The following is a 26,909-nucleotide window of genomic DNA, read 5'->3' on the forward strand; positions in this document are numbered from 1 at the left end:
TATAAATATTTCATGATTTATAAAGCTATCCAGACTTACAGGTGGAATCCTTTACTCCATGTTTCTTTCATGTCCTTTATATACTGATTTGCATGCCTTACATACTCGGTACATTATTCGTACTGACATCCTTTTGTTGGAGATGTTGCATTCATGCCTGCAGGTATAGATAATCAGTTTGATGAGCCCTCATAGTAGACGAGGTTAGTATTCAGCGAAGGATCGGTAAGACTCCACCTCATTCAGAGTGCAGCCGAGTCTATAAGTCATCGTGTTAGAATTTTGTCACAAACTTATGGGTAGGCCGGTACCCTGTTCCATTTGATGTCAAATAATCTTAGAGGCTTTGTAGACAAAGGTTCATTTTGTACAGTATATCAGAGACCTTGACGGCCCATATGTATTCTTGTTTTAAGAACGATGGTTCATTGATACAACGTTTGCCCACTTATAGTTATACATTACGAGTTGTGGCCAAGTTGGCACAAGTTAGTTATAAATAAAAAGTTACAGAGTGGTTCACTCGGGCCAGTACGACATCGGGTGCCAGTCACGCCTCCCCAGATTTGGGGCGTGACAGAAGAAAGAAATGAGTTACAGAGTGGTTCGCTCGGGCCAGTACGACACCGGGTGCCAGCCACGTCCCCCAAGTTTGTGGCGTGACAAAATCCCCTTAGGATTTGGTACTGTTGTGATATGTGAGTGTTGTGTACGTGAGGTGACGAGTACGTACACGGGCTATTTGTTGTAAAACCCAATTTATTTTACTGAGTAGCAACATGTTTTTCCTTTAATTTGAGTTATACCGTTTAAATGAGTATTAGTTTGTTTTCATTTTTAATTGATCTATTCCAATATGTGTAGTTATCTTGTTTAGTCTAATATCGCATGTCTATGTGCTTTAACTGCTTATTTGAACTTTGTGAAGCATGCCTAGTTGATTTCCTGCTTTTCCTTATTCGTTATCAGTATAATTAAAGAAATCTTGCTATTAACTGTTGTATTTAGCGGTTTGAGTTGTGTGTTTACTTTTGAGACTACGAGGCGGTTCCTCGGGAGTTCTCCCTGCACATTTACTTTTAAGACTACGAGGTGGTTCCTCGGGAGTTCTCTGTGCACATTTACTTTTGAGACTACGAGGCGGTTCCTCGAGAGTTCTCCCTGCATATTTACTTTTGAGACTACGAGGCGGTACCTCGGGAGTTCTCCCTATATATTTAATTTTGAGACTACGAGGCAGTACCTCAGGAGTACTCCCTGTATATTTATTTTGGGACTACGAGACATTATCTCTGGAGATCCCCTGTGATTTACGCTTGTGTGTTGTACTGTTACGTTGATGTGTTTCCTTTTGTTAAATTCTAGTCTCTTATTATACTGTATATTCTCTTGCCTTATTTATTATTTACCAGTGGGCCTGACCTGACCTCGTCACTGCTCGACCGAGGTTGGTTTTGGAACTTACTGGGTACTGTTGTGGTGTACTCATGCTACTCTTCTGCACATATTTTATGTACAGATCCAGGTATTTCTTATCAGCCCCGCTACTAGTTGAGAGTGCTTGCTGTTGTACGGAGACTTCAAGGTACATCTGCCGCATCCGCAAACCTCGGAGTCCCCATCTATTCTCTCCTATGTCATTTACCTTCCGTATTTCTTTTATTAGACTCTGGTGTATAGAGATTCTAGTTTCCTTCTGTAGCTTGTGACTTATGATATTCCGAATTTTGGTAAGACTGTGTATTTATAGAGTATTGATTATTGTACATGCCGAGCGATATTGTTACTAGTTACTCAGTTATCCACTATTGTTAGTTGCCAAGTTTTACTTTCGTTTTGTTATTTTCCACAATTTGTTAGGCTTACCTAGTCGTAGAGACTTGGTGTTGTCACGACATTATACATAGGGAGTTTGGGTCGTGACAAATTGGTATCAAAGCTCTAGGTTCATAGGTGTCATGAGTCACAAGCAGGTTTAGTAGAGTCTCGCGGATTAGTACAGAGACGTCTGTATTTATCTTTGGAAAGCTATGGAACTATTAGGAAAAATTACACTTCTTTGATTCCTTGTCGTGCGAAGTTGTTGACTTCGAAATTCTAAACTTTTGTATTCTATTCTCTCACAGATGGTGAGGATACGTACATACGGATCTGATGACCAGGCACCCGCGCCCCCTGCTAGAGCCGTGAGAGGCCAGAGCCGGGGTAGAGACCGAGGACGTCCATGCGGTGCAGCTAGAGCACCCGCGCGAGCTGCGATAGAGGAGCCCCCAGTAGCTCCAGCTGGAAGGCAGGCACTTGAGATACCTATTGCTGCACCAGCCCTCCAGGAGACTCTAGCCCAATTTCTGAGCATGTTCAGCACCTTAGCCAAGGTTGGATTGTTTCCACTTGCTCCTGCCACATCTCAGGCCGGGGGAGGGGCACAAACTCCTGTCGCCGGTACTCCAAAGCAGCGGGTTCATGTCGACTAGGTTCTAAATATTATACCGATGCAGCCGGTATCTCCATCTCAGCCCGAGGTTAGGGCAGCAGTTTCTGAGGCGGAGCAGCTCAGACTTGAGAGGTACAAGAAGTACCATCCTCCTACCTTTAGTGGATTGGCATCAGAGGATGCCTGGGATTTTCTGGAGGAGTGTCACCGTATTTTTCGTACTATGGGTGTAGCAGAATCGAGTGGGGTTTCCTTTACTGCATTCCATCTTAGAGGATCAGCCTATCAGTGGTGGCGTACTTATGAGTTGAGTAGTCCGGCTGAGGTAGCTTCGCTTACATGGACTTGGTTCTCGGACATTGTTTTGAGAGAGTATGTCCCTTAGAGCCTCAGGGATGCATGTCGCGTGGAGTTTGAGCAGCTGCGCTAGGGTGCTATGACTGTGTCAGAGTATACAGTTCGTTTTAGTGATTTGGCCCGACATACACCAGCCTTAGTTGCCACAGTTCGGGAGAGGGTTCGTCTATTTATCGAGGGACTTCACCCCAGTATCAGGCTTAGCATGGCCTGGGAGTTGGAGATGGATATTTCTTACCAGCAGGTTGTGAGTATTGCTAGGAGATTGGATGGTATGCTTGCTCGGGAGAGAGAGGAGAGGGAGGCCAAGAGGTTTCGAGAGTCTAGCACTTACAGTGGTACTCGTGCCCTAGCTGCAGTTTGCCATGGTAGGGGCTATGAGAGTCGCCCCATTCATTCAGATCTCCTAGCTGCCATTGGTATTCCGGCCCCTTCTAGACCTCAGGAGCCTTATTATGCACCGCCAGTATCTAGTGTGCCTCCTGCATGGGGTGCTTTTATCTGCCAGTCCAACAGAACTAGCCCGAGCCAGTCACAGCAGCCACACTCTCTGAGAGATTTTTTTGAGTGTGGCAACACTCGCCATATGGTGAGGGATTGCCCTAGACTTAGGAGGGATGCACCTCCACAGACTTCTCAGCCACCGCGTGTTCCACAGGGTCCTCAGGCTATGATTCCAGCACCAGCTACCGCCCCACTTGCTCAGACAGCTCGAGGTGGAGGTCGGGGAGGTTAAGGTCGCCCTAAAGGGGGAGGCCAGGCCAGATATTATGCTCTTTCGGATCGCACAAAGGCAATTGCTTACGACTCTGTCATTACAGGTATTGTTTTGGTCTGTCACAGAGATGTGTCGGTCTTATTTGATCCAGGCTCTACATATTTCCTATGTGTTCTCTTATTTTGCCCCGTATTTGGGCGTATCTCGGGATTCCTTGAGTTCCCCTGTTTATGTGTCTACTCCTGTGGGAGATTCTCTTGTTATGGACTGCTTATATCGGTCGTGTTTGATTGCTCTTAGTAGTTTTGAGACCAAAGCCAATTTAGTATTGCTCAGTATGGTAGACTTTGATATTATCTTGGGCATGGACTGGTTGTCGCCCCATTATACTATTCTTGATTGCCACGCTAAGACCGTGACGCTGGCTATGCCAGGATTACCACGATTAGAGTGGAGAGGTACCTTAGAGTATACTCCCGGCAGAGTTATTTCATATGTTAAATCTCAACAAATGGTTGAGAAGGGGTGTGACACATCTCTAGCTTATGTGAGAGATGTCAGTATTGATACCCCCACATTTGAGTCAGTTCCAGTAGTGAGGGACTTTTCAGATGTTTTTCCAGTTGATCTTTCGGGCATGTCGCCCGACAAAGATTGATTTTGGCATTGATTTGTTGTCGGGCACTCAACCCATCTTTATTCCTCCATATCGCATGGATCCTCCTGATTTGAAGGAGTTGAAGGAGCAGTTACATGAGTTGCTTGTTAAGGGCTTCATTCGACCCAGTGTGTCACCTTGGGGTGCTCATGTCTTGTTTGTGAAGAAAAATGATGATTCTATGCGTATGTGCATTGATTATCGCCAGCTGAACAAAGTTACAGTGAAGAACATGTATCCATTGCCTCGTATTGATGACTTATTTGATCAATTATAGGGTGCTAGAGTGTTTTCCAAGATTGACTTACATTCAGGTTATCATCATTTAAAGATTTGGGAACCAGATATCCAGAAGACTGCTTTCAAGACTCGGTATGGTCACTACGAGTTCCTTGTGATGTCCTTTGGGTTGACCAATGCCCAGCAACGTTTATGCACTTGATGCATAGTGTGTTGCGACCCTATCTTGACTCTTTTGTCATTGTGTTTATTGACGACATTCTGGTGTACTCCCGGACTCAGGAGGATCATGAGCAGCACCTGATGATTGTGCTTCAGACCCTGAGAGAAAAGAAATTATATGCAAAATTTTCAAAGTGTGAGTTTTGGCAAGACTCAGTGGAATTCTTGGGCCATGTAATATCGAGTGATGGGATCCAGGTGGATCCGAAGAAGGTTGAAGCAGTGCATAGTTGGCCCAGACCGTCCTCAGCTACGGAGATCCGGAGTTTTCTTGGTTTGGCGGGGTATTACCGTCATTTGATAGAGGGATTCTCATCTATTGCAGCACCTATGACCAGGCTGACCTAAAAGGGTGCTCCGTTCATGTGGACAGGGAATGTGAGAAGAGCTTTCAGAAGCTCAAGACAGCTTTGACTACAACCCCAGTTTTGGTATTGCTAACAAGTTCGGGGTCTTATACTGTATATTGTGATGCGTTGCTGATTGGTCTCAGCACGATGTTGATGCAAGACCGTAGGGTGATTGCCTACGCGTCCAGACAACTGAAGGTACATGAAAAGAACTATCATGTCCACGACCTTGAGCTAGCAGCTATTGTTCATACCTTGAAGATTTGGCGGCACTATTTTTACGGTGTCCATTGTGAGATCTACACCGATCACCAGAGTTTGCAGCATCTGTTTAAGCGGAAGGATCTTAACTTGCGTCATCGAAGATGGTTGGAGCTGCTTAAGGATTATGATATCACCATTTTGTACCATCCCGGGAAGGCCAATGTAGTGGCCGATGCTTTGAGTCACCGGGCGAAGAGTTTGGGGAGCTTAGCATATCTACCAACAACAGAGAGGCCATTGATGTTGGATGTTCAGGCCTTATCCAGCCAGTTTGTTAGATTGGATATTTCTGAGCCGAGTTGAGTATTGGCTTATGTGGTCTCGCGGTCTTTTCTTTATGATCGTATCAGGGAGCATCGGTATGATGACCCCCATCTGCTTGTCCTTAAGGACACAGTTCAGCACGGTGATGCTAAGAAGGTTACTATTGGGGATGACGGTGCATTGAGGATACATGGCAGGCTATGTGTGCCCAATGTGAATGGGTTGCGTGAGTTGATTCTCCATGAGGCTCACAGCTCGCAGTACTCCATTCATCCATGTGCAGCGAAGATGTATCAGGACTTGAGGCAACATTACTGGTGGAGAAAAATGAAGAAGGACATAGTGGAATATGTAGCTCGGTGTCTGAATTGCCAACAGGTAAAGTATGAGCATCATCGGCCAGGTGGATTGCTTCAAAAGTTAGAGATTCCGGAGTGAAAATGGGAGCGGATCACTATGGATTTCGTTGTTGGACTCCCATGGACTCAGCGGAGGATTGATGTAGTTTGGGTGATTGTGGATAGGCTGACCAAGTCAGCTCATTTCCTTCCTGTGATGACTACCTATTCTTCCGAGTAGTTGGCTCGAATTTATATCCGCGAGATTGTCAGGCTTCATGGAATACCAGTATCTATCATCTCTGACTGGGGTACGCAACTTACATCACGATTTTGGAAGGTCGTACAGCATGAGTTGGGTACTCGAGTGGAGCTGAGCACAACATTTCACCCTCAGACGGACGGGCAGTCCGAGCGCACTATTCAGATATTAGAGGATATGCTCCGTGCGTGCGTGATAGATTTTGGAGGTTCTTGGGATCAGTTCTTGCCACTTGCGGAGTTTGCCTACAACAACAATTATCAGTAGAGCATCCAGATGGCACCGTATGAGGCTCTATATGGTAGGCGATGTCTGTCTCCAGTGGGTTGGTTCGAGCAGGGCGAGGCTAGATTATTGGGCACAAACTTGGTTCAGGATGCTTTGGAAAAGGTTAAGGTGATTCAGGATCGACTTCACACAGCCCAGTCCAGACAGAAGAGTTATGCGGATATGAAGGTTAGCGATGTTGCATTCATGGTTGAAGAGCGGGTCTTGCTCTGGGTTTCGCCAATGAAGGGCATTATGAGGTTCAGGAAGAAGGGCAAGCTGAGCCCAAGGTTCATTGGTCCCTTTGAGGTGTTGCGGCGTGTTGGGTAGGTTGCTTATGAGCTTGCCTTACCTCCCAGTCTAGCAGGAGTTCATCCGGTATTCCATGTTTCTAGGCTCCGGAAGTATCACGGTGATCCGTCTCATGTGCTGGATTTCAGCTTAGTCCAGTTGGACAAGGATCTATCTTATGTTGAGGATCCAGTGGCTATTTTGGACAGGCATGTTCGAAAGCCGAGGTTAAAGAACGTTGCTTTTGTAAAGGTTCAGTGAAGGGGCCAGCCAGTCGAGGAGGAGACTTGGGAGACCGAGTAGGATATGCGTATCCGTTATCCTCATCTTTTCACCACTTTAGGTATATCTCTATGCTCACTCGAGGATGAATGGTTGTTTTAAGAAGGGGAGGATGTAATGACCCGGCCGATCGTTTAGAGAGTAATAACCCCGATCCCCTATTTACTGCTTTCCCCGTATCTCTTTCTTCTTATGTGACTTGCCGGGAGGTATTGGTTGTGTTTTTGGAGTGTTTTGGAACACTTAGTCCTTAAAGTTGTAACTAAAGTTCTAAGATTTTGACCGTAGTTGGAACTGTGTGAAGACGACTCCAAAATGGAGTTTTTCCATTTTATTACCTCCGTTGGGTGATTTTGGACTTAGGAACGTGTCCGGATTGTGTTTTGGAGGTCTGTAGTTAAATTAGGCTTGAAATGATGAAAGTTGAAAATTTGGAAAGTTTGACCATAGTGGACTTTTGGACTTTTTGATATCAGGGTCAGATTCCGATTTCAGATGTTGGAGTAGGTCCGTAATGTCGATTATGACTTGTGTGCAAAATTTGAGATCAATCGGACGTGGTTTGATAGGTTTCGGCATCGATTGTAGAAGTTTGAAGTTTCAAAGTTTATTAAGTTTGAATCGGAGGGTGATTCGTGTTTTTAGCGTTATTTGATGTGATTTGAGGGTTCGACTAAGTTCGTATAGTGTTTTAGGATTTGTTGGTATATTTGGTTGAGGTCCCAGGGGCCTCGGGTGTGTTTCGGATGCTTAACGGATTAAATTTGGACTTATGCAAATTGCTGAAGTTTTCTGGTTTATGGTGTTTACGCACCTGCGGCGGGGAAACCGTAGGTGCGGACTCACACGTGTGGAAGATGGAGCACAGAAGCAGACGAGGCTTGGAGTGTGAGGATTCACAGAAGCGGAAGATATCCGCAGGAGCGGGCGCGCAGGCGCGACCCCTTGCTCACAGATGCGGACCCCGCTCCTTAAGTCATTTCCGCACCTGCGAGGGAATTTCTGCGGGTGCGACTGGTGGTTCGCAGATGCAGAATCGCTGGGCAGAAAAGATCAATTTCGAGGGTTTGATCTCATTTTTATTTTGGGTCTTTGAGAGCTCAGATTGAGGCGATAATTCAAGGATTTTTCAGAGAGAACTTTGGGGTAATGATTCTTAACTCGTTTATGGTTATATTCCACTAATCTATAGTTCATCTCATCATTTGATTAAGGAATATGGTTGATAAATTTGGGAAAAAGTTGGAAGGTTCTTCAAATAAATCTTTGAGTTTTGCTTCGGATTTTGATATCGGATTTGGATAATTTTGGTACGAGTGAACTCGTGAGTGAATGGGTGTTCATATTTTGTGACTATTACCCGTTTTCGAGACATGGGCACGGGGAGGCTTTTTGGGGCGATTTTCTAATTTATTGCTTTAGCTTTGATTTTATTAATTAGATTAATTTCTTATAGTTGTATTTATGGTATGTAATTGATTTTGGCTAGATTTGGGCCATTCAGAGTCGGATATTCATGAAAAAGGAATTGTTACCGATTGATTGAACTTAGTTCGAGGTAATGGCTTGCCTAACCTTGTGTGAGAAAATCCCCTTAGGATTTGGTACAATTGTGATATGTGAGCGTCGTGTATGTGAGGTAACGAGTACGTACACGAGCTATTTATTGTAAAACCCGATTTATTTTACTAAGTAGCAACATGTTTTTTCTTTAATTTGAGTTATACCGTTTAAATGAGTATTAGTATGTTTTCATTCTTAATTGAGTTATTCCAATATGTGTAGTTATCCTGTTTAGTCTAATATCGCATGTCTAGGTACTTTAACTGCTTATTTGAACTCTGTGAAGCATGCCTAGTTTATTTTCCACCTTTCCTTGTTCTTTATCAGTATAACCGTAGAAATCTTGCTATTAACAGTTGTATTTATCGGTTTGAGTTGTGTGTTTACTTTTGAGACTACGAGGCGGTTCCTCGGGAGTTTTTCCTGCACATTTACTTTTAAGACTACGAGGCGGTTCCTCGAGAGTTCTCCCTACACATTTACTTTTGAGACTGCGAGGCGGTTCCTCAAGAGTTCTCCCAACATATTTACTTTTGAGACTACGAGGCAGTACCTCGGGAGTTCTCCCTGTATATTTATTTTTGAGACTACGAGGTGGTACCTCGGGAGTGCTCCCTGTATATTTATTTTGGGACTACGAGACAGTATCTCGGGAGATCCCCTACGGTTTACCCCTGTGTGTTGTACTGTTGCCTTGCTGTGTTTCCTTTTGTTAAATTCTAGTCTCTTATTATACTATATATTCTCTTGCCTTATTTATTATTTACCAGTGGGCCTGACTTGACCTCGTCACTACTCGACCGAGGTTGGATTTAGAACTTAGTGGGTACCGTTGTGGTGTACTCATGCTACTCTTCTGCACATACTTTATGTGCAGATCCAGGTACTTCTTATCAGCCCCGCTACTAGTTGAGAGTGCTTGTATGGAGACTTCAAGGTACATCTGCCGCGTCCGCAAATCTCGGAGTCCCCATCTATTCTCTCCTATGTCATTTACCTTTCGTATTTCTTTTATTAGACTCTGGTGTATAGAGATTCTAGTTTTCTTCTGTAGCTTGTGACTTACGATATTCCAAATTTTGGGAAGACTGTGTATTTATAGAGTATTGGTTATTGTACATGCCGAGCGGTATTATTACTAGTTACTCAGTTATCCACTGCTGTTAGTTGCCAAGTTTTACTTTTGTTTTGTTATTTTTCGCAATTTATTAGGCTTACCTAGTCATAGAGACTAGGTGTCGTCACGATGTTATACAGAGGGAGTTTGGGTCATGACGTTCCACAAATGGAATTTGAAAAGGATAGAGTGTACGCAGAACTTGCTCCCATCTTATGTGAGGTAAAGAGATTGTTTCTGAACTTGCTCCCAACTTGCTCCCATCTTATATTAAAGAACTTAAATTACTGTGTATTGAGATGAAAGAGGTAGGGGTGGTTATCGGACGTATTGGGCGGATAATTACGCTTAATGGTTCGATTTATCGGTTATCGGTTATCGAATTATAAATGTAGTAATCCGCTAGCCATCCAATAAGATAACAGGCGAATTGATATCAGATTAACGATTATCGGACGGTTTATCGGCTAAACCAAATAGAAATTATTTGAACAATCAATATCAAACGGCCAAATGCATAATTCAAACTGTCTCTGTTAGTTTTTGAACAATTAATACTATCAGCATGGTTATCCACAAGGGTAATACTATGGCCCATAGAAGAATTCAATTAATGTCCACTCATAATTCATGAGAAGCCAGAAACAATGCCATTAGCTACGGACAATTCTATCATTCTATGTACAACTACTTGTACAATAATGTAGTAACAAGTTTATATACATAGGGATAAACGTGTAAATATAAAAATTCTTAACGGGTTAACGGTTCACCCGACAAGAAAATTGAGTAATCCGCCCCCAATCTAATACCAATAAGTCAATAAGCTATTGGTTCGATTTGGTTAACGGTTTCGATTAGATTTTGAACAACACACCCTAGAAAGAGGTATAAATAAAGCTAAGAAGATAATAGGAGTAGTAAATATTCATAAAGTCAAATCTACCTTACCAGCAAATTTTTTAAAAAATTAGAATTTTAAATCAACAAGGAAATAGTATTAAGGCTTGAACTCCTATGTGCAGAGTACTTTTGGGATCAACAATGTGTCCGCTACACAAATTCCAAGAGTAAATTGGATTAAAGTCGAGAATACTGCTGATGTGCAAATTAGGCTGTGGACATTTCTTCGAATAAAAAATATAATAATAATAAAAGAAAAGTAAAAAATAAAAAAACAATGCAGCTGGAAAACTATAAGAGACATTCTTCTCCGGCAAAGCATCTTCCCTCCCCATCCACTTTTTTCATTTTCTCTCTCCTCACTCTCCCACCCCCCACACACATGGAACCCCCACTACTATCCGGCGGCCCACCGATTTCTACCACCGTTACAACGGCGTCGGTGGTCGGAACTATGACACAGCCACCACCACCGACGTCATCGTTACATCTAAACAACTACGCCAACTCACTAGATTCCGCCTCCCCAAAGTCACGCAACTCCAACTCCTGGGACGATCAGCAACCGGCTAACGCCGGTGGCGGCGGAAAGCTCCGCCTCATGTGCAGCTACGGCGGACACATAATCCCTCGCCCACACGATAAATCCCTCTGCTACATCGGCGGCGACACCCGGATCTTCGTCGCCGACCGCCGTACTTCTCTCTCCGACCTCTCCTCCCGCCTTTCCAAAACCCTCCTTTCCGGCCGTCCGTTTTGGCTTAAATACCAGCTCCCTAACGAAGACCTAGATTCCTTAATCTCCGTTACCACCGACGAAGACCTCGAAAACATGATCGAAGAATACGACCGTGTCACAAAAACGTCGCGTATCCGTGTTTTCCTCTTCACCAGTGAGTTCGATTCGGTATCTTCGATCGGGTCGCTTCTAGAAAGTTCAACAAAATCGGAAGATTGGTTCGTACACGCGTTGAATAATGGGGGAAATTCTGGTTCTATAACAACTACTAAGGTGTTTTCTGAATCTTCCTCAGTGAATTGTCTTCTAGGTCTTGATGATGATGTGAATTGTAACGTAAAGGGTGAAAAAAATGTGAAATTAAGTGCTCAAGATGTTCAGTCGGTGCCGGATTCTCCGATGGTTGAAACGACGTCTTCCTTTGGGTCGACTAATTCCACGCCGTCCCTTGCTAATTTGCCGCCGATAAAGGTACACGTGGAGGAGAATAATCAGAGGGTTGGGCTTGAAGAACAGTTTTCACAGTTAGGGGTTGGAGGCAGCAAAGTGGATTCATCTTCACCGCCGGCGCCGGCTGCTCCGGTTACTGGAGCTGGGTTTTCCGGTGTGCCGGTAGTGGTTGGTGGGGATTATGGAAGTCGGGTATTTTCAGATGATGAGAGATCGGAACAGAGTGTTGGTTATAGGAATCTTGGTCAAACACAGACACAGCAGCAGCAACTGCTACAGCAGCAGCCTCCACAATTGCAGCAGCCAAAGCCTGTTGTTGTTCCTTCTGATTTGCCTTCCCCCAATTCAGTTTCAAGGTAAACTTATATCGCTATTTTTCATTTTCCAATATATGGTTGTTGGAACATACCAGTTGCTTGAGAAATGTGTTATATAGTTATATGAGACTCTGTTGTTTTCATAAAATGCTCAAACAAAGGGCTTACCTTGTGCACAAAGTGCTCTTTGGTTAGTGAGAGTTGTGGGTGGGTGGGAGGGGGAGTGGCGGATTCTAAAAATACTAATGTGTCACACCTACGATTTGAATATGTGATCTAAAGCAAATTTTGAACCTCCTTTGCCACTACACCAGAATCTTCCCTCATGTTAAATGGGACTCCTAAGTTCACGTATCACCAAGAAAATTCGTTTACACCAGAATCCCTTGCCTTCCTATAGCTCCACCCGGGGGATGGGGGGAGGGAATTATGCTCATAAATATGCAGCTATCCCCTTTTATTTTGTAAAGGCACTGTTTTCACACCTTGCAAACTCCTGACCTACCGGTCACTAGAGGAACAAACTCTATGATTCTTTGTTAAATGCTCAAATTGGTTATGAAAATTCTCTGAACTAGGATCTGTCATTTTATTTGATGCAGTGAGAGCAGTTTGTCTGGGCAAAGGCATTTCTTTTATCAAGAACCAGGGGGGCAAATTCAGTCAGGGAACAATAGGGTTTCCGTCAATTCAGTTGATCCAAATAATAGGCCTCAGGTACAACAGCAAGTCCAGGATGCTGGATATGCATTGCCAGTCCAATATGATCAGCACCAACAAATGTATCAACCCCAACAATATGTTCATGCTGGTCAATATATCCACCATACCCCTTCTGGGCCTGTGCCGATGACGTCTTATTATCCTATATACCCTTCGCAGCAGCAAAATCATCCTCAGCATCCTGCTCTTGACCACCAGTACCCAGTTTACTTCGTTCAATCTAGACCTTCGCAAGCTTACAATTTGCCCATGCAACAAACAAATTATAGTGAGTCTGCTTCTACAATGCCTTCAAATCAACCCCAAACACCTCCCGCTCCTAATATGGCCACTCCTGCAGCAGCTTACAACCATGCTAGAAACCCTGCTGCCTCCAAACCTGAAATGAATGCTGGTGCATATAGAACAGCAGCTGCGGGAGCTCCACAATTGGTACAGATAACTTCTGGTCAGCATCAGCAGCAATATGTTGGCTACTCCCAGATTCACCATCCCTCTCAGTCAATTGCTCCTACATCCGCTGCTACTGCCAATTATGCATATGAATATTCCGATCCCACAAATGCACAAATATACTACACTCAGTCTCATGCTCCCCAGTTTGCTGCTCAATATCAAACGATTGCATCATCCCCTGCTGTCGGTTTACCCAATACGTCTTCTCAGCTTCCCTCAGAAAAAAACCAAGCAACAAATTAGAATTTCACAAGCCATGAAAGGTGAGTTGCACATGAAGAAACAATTTTGTGGCTATGGGTTTGGTTTATGTTTAAAGTTTCTGTTATAAATGCTTGGATTCTCATTATTATTGGTTTGTCAAATGTATTTGTTATAGATATAAGACAATTGGTGTTCTTTTCTTTTCTTGTGCAATCCATGAAGTGATAGCTATCTGGATCATACTGTAAAAGCTTAAACTCATATGATATCTTCCCTGTTCTATATATGTGAATTACGGAATAAATGTAATATAGTGATTGACAGATTTAATTCATTTATCTTAGATTTTCCCCCCTCATGTGTGGTTTATTGAGCTGTGTGCCCGCATTCCGTATGCAATTTATCTGTATCACCGTGACGTAGTAGTTAAGAACATACATGGAAACGAACATTTGCGATCTTTGCCTTATGGAATAGAGTTTCATTCTTTTTGATGCTAGGATAGCTTTAAGTTCAGAATAATGTGTGAATCAGCCCAAAACTTATGTTTTACTTGATATATTAAGAAACAGTTTGGTTGCCCTGTTGTTTCTTAGATCTAGAAACAACTTCATCCCTAGTTTTTATGGTTATTTCTCGGGACATATTTTTAGATGTTTTGAATCTTGAAGGGGAGCCTTGGCGTCACTGGTAAAGTTGCTGCCATGTGACCAGGAGGTCACGGGTTCGAGCCGTGGAAACAGCCTTTTGCAGAAATGCAGGGTAAGACTGCATGTAATAGACCCTTGTGGTCTGGCCCTTCCCCGGACCCCGTGCATAGCGGGAGCTTAGTGCACCAAGCTGTCCTTTTTTTTGAATCTCGAACTAGCAATTTCACCGGTCCTCAAAAAAACTTGAATTCTTTTGATAGGACTGAAGGTAACTCTATTGTTCTTCATGACATAGTTTTATTAAGTACAATTGTGTCACTTCATGTATAATAATTTTGTACAATCATTCTTAATTTGAAAAACTACAAACTATCCCTACAAGTAATCTACTTATCTTCAAAAAAATAAATTGATATAGTTAACAGAAAGTTTAGTAACAATTTATCTGATAAAGTTATCATTCTTCACCTTCTTTTGGATTTGGGACCCTAAAATACGGATCCTGGTAGAATGATAGTAGTACTAAATGCCCTCTTGTGTTCTATTGGTGAAGATTTAGTTCATGAATGCTCTTGTTTCTTATTTAGAATGACAGCAAGAACTTCATTAGTGCAAAAAAGTTTCATCTAGTTTCGCATTTCAGGTGTTAGTTGCGTTAAGTCTCTCTCTCTCTCTCTCTGTGTCTCTGTGTGTGTGACCATAGTGCTTGCTGGCTGGTCTCCACATGATATTTCCTAATAAAGAGTTGGTTTATTTTGTACAAACTTAGTTTCCTTGACTTCGGTTGGCAGTTTTAAAGACCAGCCTTTCCATATTTAACTTGCAGCAAAAGTGATGATATGCTTTACACTTGCTCTATTTCGCACCTTACAGACTTGTTGGTCTAATTTGAGTTGCAAGTAGTATTTGCTTTATTCTACAACTTTAATCAACCTTCAAATGAAAATTCAGGTGCGAATGCAAGTGCCATTAATAGACAATGAAGAACTATAGTATGACTTGTTATTAATTTGAGATGCTTGCTTTTGCATGAGAGAGTCCTGGAAGCTTCTCTATCTATCTTTGGCCGTACAATTTTACAAACATATGATAAATAACTTGTTTAAAAGTGTAGTTACACTGATTGCGTTTAAATTAAAACCTTCATTTTTTGGCAATTGATATGTGAAATGGGAAATTTTTTTCATAAGCTGCTTAGTATGAACGCGTAGCAATATTTAGTGGGTCATGTATATGTTTATTTAACCACAATTGGCTGCATTTATACTCCAGCCGAGTTTCTATCTGAAAAAGCATCTCTGCTCTCCCCCACTTGTGGGAAATCAATGGCCTTGTTGTTGTTGGCTGCATTTATCGTGTTCCTTTGGATTTTTATAACTACTACTATCACGTTCTAGTAAAAACTGTGGGAGATTCTTATCTGTGACGGGACAAGCTGCTTTAAAGGGAAAAGTAAAAAATATTTGATCACAGGTTCTCACGCTGCTTCTGCTAATATAGCATTTCCGTTTTATCTTATTATCTTGATGCTCCTTCAAGTTTGGCCATATTATGCTTAAAAATGTATGAAGCTTATGTAAATTTGTCGAGGTTAGGGGCAATTAGTTGTTTTAGACGTGGATAATTAAATTTCCGAGTCATGTATTCATTATCTTGTTGCCGACTCCTTGCAATGTCTTTGTCTGCAAATTATCATATTCTAAAGGCAGTGAGAAGCGGTTGTTGATTCCTTGTTGCTTTGATGTCTTATTTTAAACTGCAATTATTAGTAATCTGACTTTAAGGTCTTGTTGATTCCTTATTGCTTTTACGTCTTATTTTAAACTGCAATTATTAGAAATCTGACTTTAAGGTCTGATTTATGATTCTTTCAAGTAATCATATCAGAGTTTGCATCTTGTTTCTTATGTAGGTTTCTAATCTACATTAGGAAAAGTTTGTAACGATCTTTTCTTCTTTTACTTTGCATCGGGTTAACTTGTTGAAGGTTATGAGTGTTGGATTCGACCCTGAAAGAATAGGTGAGGCCGTGAGGAATCACTTTGGATTTTTTATGCCCAAAACTTAGGTTAAAAATTTTCCTACTAAATGGCAATCCTCCTTGGAATATCCATTATTTTGGTCTCGACCTCCATTGTTTCCTGACGAATAATGGCAGGCTGTTTGGTCTTTTCTCTCAATCAAAGCCACCTATTATTTTACTAAATAAGAAGTGTCATATGTTAATCACTTAATCCATACAATACTGTAAGAGCCAATTTACTAAATTTGGTACGATCACAATCAGATTATTCCTCCCATCCCATATTTCACGTTTTCTTTTCTAAAATGCAATGTATACTACCAATTTTAGGTCTCTTGGTCCTACAGAGCTATCCATATTTGGTGATTGTCTTTTACGATATCTACCCTGGAATCCCCCCCCCCCCCCCCCCCCCCCCCGCAAACCCCCCCGGCCCTGCCAAAGGGAAAAAAGAGATACTCCATTTGTTTTAATTTATGTGGCGTTTTTGTTTTACCAAACTCAAGTATGTGCTCTTTGATCAATATTTAATAACATTTTTTAAATTATATTGACATGAAAAAAAATTGCTAACTTATGTAATTTATAGTACTTTTTATCTAGTTTTTGAGTATCTAAATTTAATTTTAAAATATTAAATTAATTTAATTCAATTTAATTTTGAAGATTAATCAAATTGACTCTCGAAAATAAAAAAAATATCATATAAAGTGAGACGGAGGGAGGGGAAAAGAAGTTCATGGACGCAAAAACCAGGAGGAAATTTAAAAATGAAGAAACACCGATAACTGATGGGAGTAATTGTTTATTTTTAGCATGAAACATGAAATGGATAAGAAGAAATGAGTATAGAGAGATGACACATGTCACCCTTATTTTTAGTTTAGAGTCAAGGTGTACTTGATTGATTGATATTTTGGGGAGTAACTTTCATAGTCGCATTCTTTCGTTGTTGTAGTATAATAACTATACCACCTAGATTGTTGAGATTATTACATTTAATCATTCTAAAATAATTTTTTCTTTGTAGTTGAAAACAAATACGTATTAGTTTAACTTCTAAAAATTTAGGGCGGAGCCCTATGGGAGATTAGAATCAAGTCTAAACGAAAGCGGAAATAATTGGTGACATTAATTGTGTTTGGACATACATTTTACTTGAAAAAAATTAAATTTTTATAAGTAGAATATTTCAAAAACTACTCTAAAACTGTTTTTGGGATTTGGAGATTTTGTTTTCAAAATCTGCCAACAAATAATTAAAATCTATAAACAAACAGATATTTGAATAGAAAATTTGGAAAGAAACTTTCAAATTTTATGACCAAACAGGAGTTTAGTACTTGAGTAAATTGTACCAGTAAGATGTAGCAGGATGAATAAATTAAAGATATATGTAAACTGTTTCAAACACTGTTACTATAAAAAAGACTTTATTTTAGACTGACTTGAGGCAACAAAAAGAAATTCAAATTCCACAGGTGGCTTCTTCTAATTTCTAGACTAAAGTCACTAAGTTATATTTTGTAACAAGAAAGTCAATCAATTTCTTAGTTATCGTGACTGTCATTACACTATTTTTTGTAACAAAAAGCTGGATAACTTTTTCATATAAAGTTATTACTAGGAGGATTGAAAGAGATATAATTTTTAGGCAAAGTTGAATAGGTTTTTGGTTACAAAAGAATTTGTTAGCGACTTTAAATAATACTTAGTAATTTTTTGTGATATTTAAATAAAATTAAGTGATATTTTCATTACAAAAAATAATTTAATGACTTTGATACAATATAAATATAATAGGCAACAATAATAGTTCAGTGTAATTTCACAAGTGAGATCTGTAATATAAATATAATAGACCATCTATAAAATTATATAAGCAATTTGCAAGAGTAAGGTTACAAGAATTCTTGTGCCTCCTTCTATATATCTCCTTTTAAATTTTGTATGACCCTAATTTTAATAGCTAAAAACGACATCATTTATTTCTTTTATTACCTTACTATTTCAGAAAAGTATTATTATTATTATTATTATTGTTATCAACTATAGCTTTTATTATTATTGTTATGTTGTTGTTCCATAAAACTTAAATGCAAGGATAATATAAGACATAAATTCTCAAGAGTTATGAATTATCAAGTAAATTGATAACAATTTACTCTCTACAACATAAGAATTAATTAGATTTTGATTCATTATTGTTCAACAAGATTGCTTGTACGTTTTGTTTTCTTTTGCTCATATTGACTCTTTGTACGTTTTCGTTTTGTCAGTTCAATAATAATAATAATAATAATAATATATATCAAGTGACAAAGGAATAAAAGTAAAAGCGTGGCATGACGTGTTCCTTTTATCTCAACACACACAAAAGATAAATAAAACAAATCAAATTATACGAAAAAAAAGGCTTAGCATCTCAAACCTTCCAAAGTCAAAACACATCTTCCCTTCCAAAAGAGTAAAGATTATCAAACCAATTTCCTTATCCAATTAAAATTACCCATTTCCCGAATTCCCAAAATGGGTTATCCAATTCAATCTGATATTCGGTCGGCGATTCAAATCGCCGCAGTCTTCCGCCACAGCCACCATTACCACCACCACCTAATTTATCACAGCCGGTTACTTCCACGCGCCGTCATTTCCTACCGCAGCGCTCCGAGCTGCTGCTTTACGGTGAAACTCAGAGCTTTATCCACTAATGATAGCGACACTGCAATTCAACGTGCAGCGATCCAGAGGGTTTCTAATAAGCCACCTTTATGCACTGCCGATGAACTTCACTATATCACTGTTAATAATTGCGACTGGAAACTTGCTCTTTGGCGCTACATTCCTCCTCCGCAGGTCCCATTTTTTTTGTATTAGAACCGCAACAACAACAACGACTTAGTTTAATCCCAGTAGTGTTGGAGAGTGAGGTAGAGAGGCTGTTTCCGATAAACCCTCCGCTTACTCACTCCAACAACTCCCCCACCTTCATCCCCACCTTCCTCTTGGAGTACACCTTGCTGCTCTTGAAGTGACTCGAACTCACTACCTCTTAGTTGGAAGCGGAAGATGCTCACTACTAAAGCAACCCATCCTTGTTTTAGAACCATTGCTCATATTCTTTAAACCATAATACATAAGTACTCTTTTTCAGTTTATGTGACACAATTACTATTATGTGACATCTGTTCCAGTTTATGTGCAAAATTACTATTTGAAAGAGTCAAGTCCACAATTTTTTCACTTACTTTTTAAATATTTTGAATTGTTAATTATAGTGACATTTTTATGTACTCTCTAAATATGTGTATTTTATTTGAAAAATTTTGAAAGTTCTATGTCGGAATTCACACCGAAAATTAGATAGTTAGACCCTTATACTCTGAATCATGTCACAGAAAGTGGAACGGAGTAAGTATTATGTTTCAAAATTTCATGACATTTTTGCAGTAACATATTTGACACTTCGTTCATTTCTATATTACCTCAAATTCGTTGGACTGTTCAAATTTTTAATTTTGTGATCAATCAAATATGGCATGAAATTAGGATATTTAGGCTATCTCGACCCATTTTTAAAATTTATTGAACTATTCAAATTTTTTTAATTCTGTGTTCTATCAAATACTGTTATATAGAATGAATAGGAAAAGACTAGGAAGGTTTAACAGTTCTGTTGCATGCATTTTTTCTTCAAAGATTTGAGCTTTGCGTTAAGGGTGTGATTTTTGATGACAACAGGCGCCGAAGAGAAATCATCCGCTGCTTCTCTTGTCTGGCGTGGGGACTAATGCTATTGGATATGACCTTTCTCCTGGGGTATTGTAATCGTCTGCCTCCTTCCCGTTCTTTGCCCCGTCATCTGTTTTGTTGTATGTGCGATGTTGCATAAAAGTAATAGTTCGGGACATACTAATATGCGGATTGATAGCTGTATAGGTGAACTGGAGCATCTTGATTGATATTTCATTGATAGTCACGTTGAATAGATCATAATGACACAAACATGGAGTGTGTATATCATCAGTGCTTAGGGGATATGTCAGGTTCCGTAAAAGAATCGTTCTTTGTCTCGTATGTTTGTAAACTTACAGCATTGAATCCGTCGAATGGTTCTTGTTTCCGAATCTATTAGACTTTTATGGCATGCTCAAATTTGTCAAATTTAACTCTGGATTTGATGTCGTTCTTTCCTTATATTGGTGAAAGGACAGAAGTTCCATCTTTTCTTACTAGTTTTCCCATTCTTTATGCATTTCAAGCACATAAAAGTTGAGTCGCCTAACATTTAATTTCTCCCTTCTGAGCAAAAGTTGAATTCTTCATAATATGGCTGGCTGCTGTAATTACCTTCTAAAAGTCTTACATAGTTCTTGGGAATCAGGAATAAAGTCATTTAATCACTGTCTTTACTTATAAAATTATTTGTGCAGTCATCTTTTGCCCGTTACATGGCTGGGGAAGGATTTGACACTTGGGTTCTTGAACTTCGAGGAGCTGGGTTGAGTGTGCAGGAATCAGATGCCACTAAAATTGAAAAGTCTGCGAACGCAGTCTCAGAACAGATGGAAGCTGCCGCTGATTATGCTACTGAGAAAGCTCTTTCTGCAGCACAGCAGTCAACAGATGTCCAGAGTACCTTGGAAGAGTCTGACATAGCTGTGGTCAAAGATGAACCCAATGCTATTTCAACAATGTGGGATGAGTCAAGAGTAGTGAACCAGCTTACAGAAACATTTATGCTCTTGTCAGAGAGAGTCTCTGGCTTCCTCAATGAAAGCCAGTCAAGGATTATGTCCGCTAAACTATTTGATCAAATATCAAAATTGTTAGAGGATTCATTTCTTTATGAACGATTTAACGAGACAAGAGGGAAGTTGTTAAGTCTGCTGGAGACAAGGCAAAACTCTGCAGTTGCTGACCAAATAAAGGATCTTAGTCAAAAGCTAGTAAATATCATTGAAGAAGGTCAACGTTCTGTTTCACCACCATTAGTTGATCTGCATGAGCGTCTAACCACTACCATAGAAGATTTCCAGAAACAGCTTGACTTGATTGTCAAGTATGATTGGGACTTTGATCATTACCTGGAAGAGGATGTCCCTGCTGCGGTGAGGTGACAGATCTCCATATTGTAGAATATAAAGATGTTAATGTCCTTGAGATGACACAACCAAAATTTTGTTTGAAATTTGGAACTTTTTTTGCCTTTATAGTGTTCTTTTTTATTCAGATGAGTTATTGATAATTATTTTATTTCCATTCTAGATGGAATACATAAAGGCCCAAACTGCACCAAAAGATGGTAAACTTCTTGCCATTGGACATTCTATGGGAGGAATATTGCTGTATGCTAGGCAATCACAGTGTGGTAAGATTCATTTCTTGTTTATATAGAATTAACGTTGTTAACCATTGGTAATATGGCAGGTCTAGTAATGAGCCACTTAAGATAGGCTAGTAAATTAACGTGCAAGAGTCTTGAAATATTGACAAGGAGTCCTTCCCGTAGTTTCGGCACGAAAACAGTAATATTCAAATGTTAATTAAATAAAGAAAGCAGTCTATTTCAAGAACTTATTCCTAGAACCTGCCGGAGTTGGATGATAACACATGTTTCAAAAGATAAAATAAATTCTGTGAAATTATTAAGAAGTCTCTTAGATTTTCATTCATTGGATATACTTGAAATGTAATGGAAAGTATGGAAATCTTAAGTTGGACGATAAAACATGTTTCATGAAGAGTCTCGTTACTGATTGCTGTTGTACCTTTTCTTTCAACGTGAACATATCTGAATCAAATATTTAGAATTTGATTGGTCCTCCATTCCTCTGATTCCTGTTAATGGGTACAATCTCAAAAAAAATATTTTCAGACTTCTGATTTCTTCTGGGAATCAAAATAGATATGAGAGAATTTTTATTTGTTTCTGGTTTTACCTTGGAAAGGATTGGAAGGAAGAGAAACTGGATTAGCTGCTATCGTAACTTTGGCTTCATCACTGGATTACACATCTTCTAAGTCTGCACTCAAACTGCTCCTACCCCTTGTAAGCTGAAAATAAATGTTTTCAACTCTTGTTATGCAGCAGAAAGCCCTTTCTGCATATTCCTATATTTATTTACCTTTGCTGCAGGCTGATCCTGCCCAGGCTCTCAATGTACCTGTTGTTCCTTTAGGGGCATTACTCGCTGCAGCTTATCCTCTTTCATCTCGTCCTCCTTATGTGTTATCTTGGCTTAATGATATGATATCAGCTACAGACATGATGCATCCAGAGTTGCTGAAAAAGCTTGTCTTGAATAACTTCTGTAAGTGCTCACATGGGCAATAAGTAGACCTTTGCTTTTTCATTAATCGTGAATTGTACAAATTTATGGTCATCTTGTTTTATTACTCATTTATATGGAGAGCAGGCAAGTTTCATGTTTCATCACTTAGGTTATGGATATTTGGAGTATGAGATTTAGAGACAAACAGTATGAGAAACTTACATGTTCTGAAAAATGATTCAATGACACCATCTGACTATGGCCCAAGTTGCTGTCTGCAGTGTTTGCATACCAATTGTAGCATCTATGGTTGTAAAAACGTCTTGTTCCTCTCCGCCTCTGTCTGGATGATATGTTGATTATTAATTGAGCTAATCTTCCATATTTCATATACTTTCTCATGGGTATCTGTTAGGATAGCAAATGTACTCATTATTGCTAGTATCTCATCTCTCATGATAGTCATATAGTAATACAAGGAAGATCAGCTGTGAGGTTGATCTTTGGCAAGCCCAATGTGAATTTTGATTTGTAATTTTGCGTTATCGACTTCTTAGCAAAGAAGATAATAAGTGAAGACTAAATATGTTATATTTGATTCTTATTCTTATTTGTTCGCGTAAAGTATGAGCTACGGAGGACTGTTGACATCTTCAGATGGAATAAGAAAAGTACATCAACTAAACATCAGCTGTATAGCTATGTTACTCGGACTCTTCAAAAATGTTGTTAGGTGCGAGTCGAATCCTCCAAATTTAGTGCATTTCCGGAGGATCCGACACGGGTGCGGCAGCACTTTTGGAGAGTCCGAGCAACATAGCTGTATAGTGCATTTCCAGCTAGATATTTTTATCTTTTGTCAACGAGCTGCATATATCAATATATTTATTTGATCTTTGGTCTACGAGCTGTTAACTCTTTGCTCCCACAAGTTCTACTCCCTGTGTAATTGTTCTCGTGACACTCTGGAATGATGTTGATATATGATCTTCATTTGGAAGTGTGTTACCATCAAAGTAAGGGATAGTTGATCCATTTCTGGTTTATATAGCTGTAGTCTGAGTGATTCAGAAATTTTACTTGCTTTTGTTAAAGAGTTTCTTTAGATGATCACGTCTGTCTCTATGTTCTCTTAAGATTTCACATGAACCTTTCACTATAAATTTTCTAATAGATCTTCTGGCAGGTACTATTCCTGCTAAACTTATTTTGCAGCTGACTACAGCTTTTCGAGAAGGAGGACTCCGCGACAGAAGTGGTAAAATTTTCTACAAGGATAATCTTCACAAAAGCAATGTACCCGTGCTGGCTCTTGCTGGAGATAAAGACCTAATCTGCCCACCAGAAGCAGTGTATGGTATGTTTCATAGTACTTTGGCGCTCATTGTTCTGTCCAAGGATGGTAGGCTTTCTAACAATTCTTCTCTTGCAACATATTGGCTCAAGCAGAAACTGCAAAGCTCATCCCGGAGCACTTGGTTACCTACAAAGTATTGGGGGATGCTAATGGTCCGCATTTTGCTCATTATGACTTAGTGGGAGGACGCATGGTATGTAAAACTTTAATAACTTGCTTGCTTCTTTTGGAATACATAAAGAAGAACAGAATACAATATAAGCGAAGGAACTATATGGGTGATACTAACTGATTGGATTTGAACTAGTTAATTGTGTGGGAATAAATATGAGTTTTAGAGGAACCCTAATTTTCTTTGAATGGCAAATTATTTTGTATTAGAATGAGAGGAACCTGAATAGTCCGGATTGGATATGGACGATTCTATAACCAACGCTACTGATTTAGGATTGAGGCACAGTTGATTGATTGATTGATTGATAGATGGAGTATAAAGGATGGTGAAGAATAGAAAAAATGCTGGAAGACGAGAGGTGCCTAGTTAGTAGTTACATTGGGATACACCTTTCATGTTTTTTGTTTTCTTATGCAAACCGGAAAGAGTAAAATATAACCTAGAATAGAGAATACATTATAAGTTATTTACTTTCTCAACTCCGTGAAATAGGCATCTTTCACATGTGCTTTGTTAATATTTTTCCATATGTTGTTGCATAACAGCTTTTACTCTTCCTGGTGTCTACAGGCTGCAGAACATGTATATCCTTGTATAATCCAATTTTTAAGCCGGCATGATGAGACTAGCTAATGCCTGCACTCTAGTTTTGACCATTCTTTGGGCAGTGAGCTCCATATTCCTTGGTGTCAAATCCGCTTGCCCTGCCTCATTCATCACATCGCATCTGGGGAAGCTTGTTAACAAGTGACCTAAGCTTAATTATCTGACTAGTTGATCGCTCAGTTGCTACAGCCTACATGTATAAAATACCTGAAGTGTGTGGTCTTCTATTGTAGGGAGTACATATGCGAGTCCCTGAACCTGTGAAAGTCTCATGTTAAGGAAGGAATTTGACACAGATTTATACCATACCTCATTTGTAATGTATATTTAGTTGCTCATCATTTAACTGTTTACAGGTTGCTTCTTTCTCTTTTGCTTACTGCCACATATTTTCCAATTATCTCATGGTTCTTTATTTTTCCTGGCAAAATGTAAAGAGACCCTTTCAATCATAAGGGGAGAAAGTACCTATTGCAGTTAGTCACACTGGAAATAGGACAGGATTCTATCACATGAAACTTCATTATTCAATGAGATAACAAATATACAATGTTTTAGTACTATCTACCAAGGGTTGGGGATCATATCTGTTTGTCTTATTTCCTTAATCGCGCCAACAGTTTTCTCTTCCAGAAAAAACCATACATTCAATTGGATTAATGAGGGTTCTTCGGGTATGTTTTATATCTAGTATTTGAACTCGCAAGAGAGCAATATCCAGGCTTAAAAAGTAGTTTTGCTAGTTGTTCAGGTTCTAATAGGAGGTACCTTCGTTCCTTAGCTTTTACCACCCTATTTTTACCAGCTATCACTTGCCTCATTTAATTGCTTGTTGGTGTCATGTTCTTTTTGCTAAACTTTGTTTTTCCCAGTGTTACAATCACAGAAATGTTATCACACCTCAATTGCATATATCTAGTAACAAGAAGATTAAAAATGGAAATATTGACAAATTCTTGTGGAGTTCCATTAGAGTGATGAGAGAATATTACTCATGGGGAACAATGGACATTTTTCATCTGAAGTCACAGCCTCATAGCTGCAGTTGCAATTGCTGCTAGGAAGAAGGATATGCATTTGTTTGGACAGAAATGACCCTTGAGTGCTGAAGCAAAGATGAAGAAGATTAAACCAACCGTACCATGCATGCAAATCATGCAATTCTATAACAAATACCAAATCGAAACAATGGATTCATCTTTTATGGTGAACTATTTCGAGACCAAGAAACTTCTCTTTTCTTAAGTCATTCCCTCGCTGGATTGGAGATGTTCGTTAAGCCATTGGAGAGTAACTTGGATGTTAAATCTAGATCAAACTTACATATCTTGGACTGTAAAGGGTATTTTCACGTCAGGCCAGCCATATTATTGGACTGTAAAGTTGCTATTATTGAGCTACTGAGGAAGAAGGAGAATACACATGCCGCCAATTGGAAGGTTCCAGAAGAACGAGAGAGTGAGAGATTGAGCCCAAAGTGGATCCATTTCATTTATCAGTAAAATGAACAAAAATGAATCTCAAGAAGAAGCTGACAGCTAACCACTCTTTATATACAATCACTCTACTAACTATAACTAACTAACCGCCTAAAACAGGATTGAGTTACAAGTTTTTGCTTATACACTTTGACCCCTAAACTAATGAACTGTGCTACGTTGATTCAATACTCCCCTCAAGTTGGAGGGGAGAAAGAAATTCTTCACTCCTAGCTTGTTAAGTAAATGATCATGTTGTGTTCTGCCCAGCCCTTTAGTTAGTATATCTGCAATCTGCTCTTTAGTGTTGACATGCACTGCTTTAATTGTTCCACCTTTCACCTTTTCTCTAATGAAGTGACACTATATATCTATGTATTTTGTACGCTCATCCAATATAGAATTGACTGCTATTTGTATCGCTGCTTTGCTATCACACATCAAGTTGACTGGCCTTTTGATCTCAACTCCTAGTTCACTGAATAAACCTGTCAGCCACACTATCTCTGCTGCTGCTGAAGCCATTCTTCTGAACTCTGTCTCTGCTGAACTTCTTGCAACGACTTCTTGTTTCTTTGACTTTCAAGAGATCGAGGCATCACCATATAACACTAGGTAGTCTGTTACTGACCTCCTTGTTTGTAAACATGCACCCCAATCTGCATTACAATATACTAACAACTATCCATCTCCTTCTGTTGGCAATAAGAGGCCTTGACCTGGAGCAATTTTGATGTATCTCACCGCTATGTTGGCATCATCTAGATGAGATTGTTTAGGAGAATGCATGAATTAACTAAGTGTCTGCACTGCATAAGAAATATCTGGTCGATTCATTGTCAGGTATAGTAGTTTGCCCACAAGTCTTTGATACACACATGCATCTTTTAAAGCAGGATCATTGTCATCAATACCTGCTTGTGCTA

At 39.7% G+C, this 26,909-nt stretch overlaps 2 protein-coding genes across 2 annotated transcripts; both read left to right on the forward strand.

Annotated features, from left to right (window-relative positions):
* The first annotated feature begins 10,792 nt into the window (after positions 1–10,792).
* LOC104113721 (uncharacterized) lies at positions 10,793–13,749 on the forward strand. Its single transcript, XM_009623982.3, has 2 exons — positions 10,793–12,075; positions 12,639–13,749. The coding sequence occupies exons 1-2, from the start codon at positions 10,808–10,810 to the stop codon at positions 13,456–13,458; spliced, it is 2,088 nt and encodes a 695-aa protein (XP_009622277.2). The 5' UTR covers positions 10,793–10,807; the 3' UTR covers positions 13,459–13,749.
* A 4,737-nt stretch (positions 13,750–18,486) lies between these two features.
* Positions 18,487–24,873, forward strand: LOC104113720 (uncharacterized). The gene is made up of 9 exons (XM_009623981.4): positions 18,487–18,948; positions 19,834–19,911; positions 20,526–21,203; positions 21,361–21,463; positions 22,044–22,144; positions 22,232–22,406; positions 23,554–23,724; positions 23,817–23,917; positions 24,470–24,873. Exons 1-9 carry the CDS (start codon positions 18,622–18,624, stop codon positions 24,530–24,532), a joined length of 1,797 nt encoding a protein of 598 aa, XP_009622276.1. The 5' UTR covers positions 18,487–18,621; the 3' UTR covers positions 24,533–24,873.
* The last annotated feature ends 2,036 nt before the right edge of the window (positions 24,874–26,909 follow it).

Source organism: Nicotiana tomentosiformis, chromosome 4 (assembly GCF_000390325.3).
Source record: "Nicotiana tomentosiformis chromosome 4, ASM39032v3, whole genome shotgun sequence".
Classification (NCBI taxonomy): Eukaryota; Viridiplantae; Streptophyta; class Magnoliopsida; order Solanales; family Solanaceae; genus Nicotiana; species Nicotiana tomentosiformis.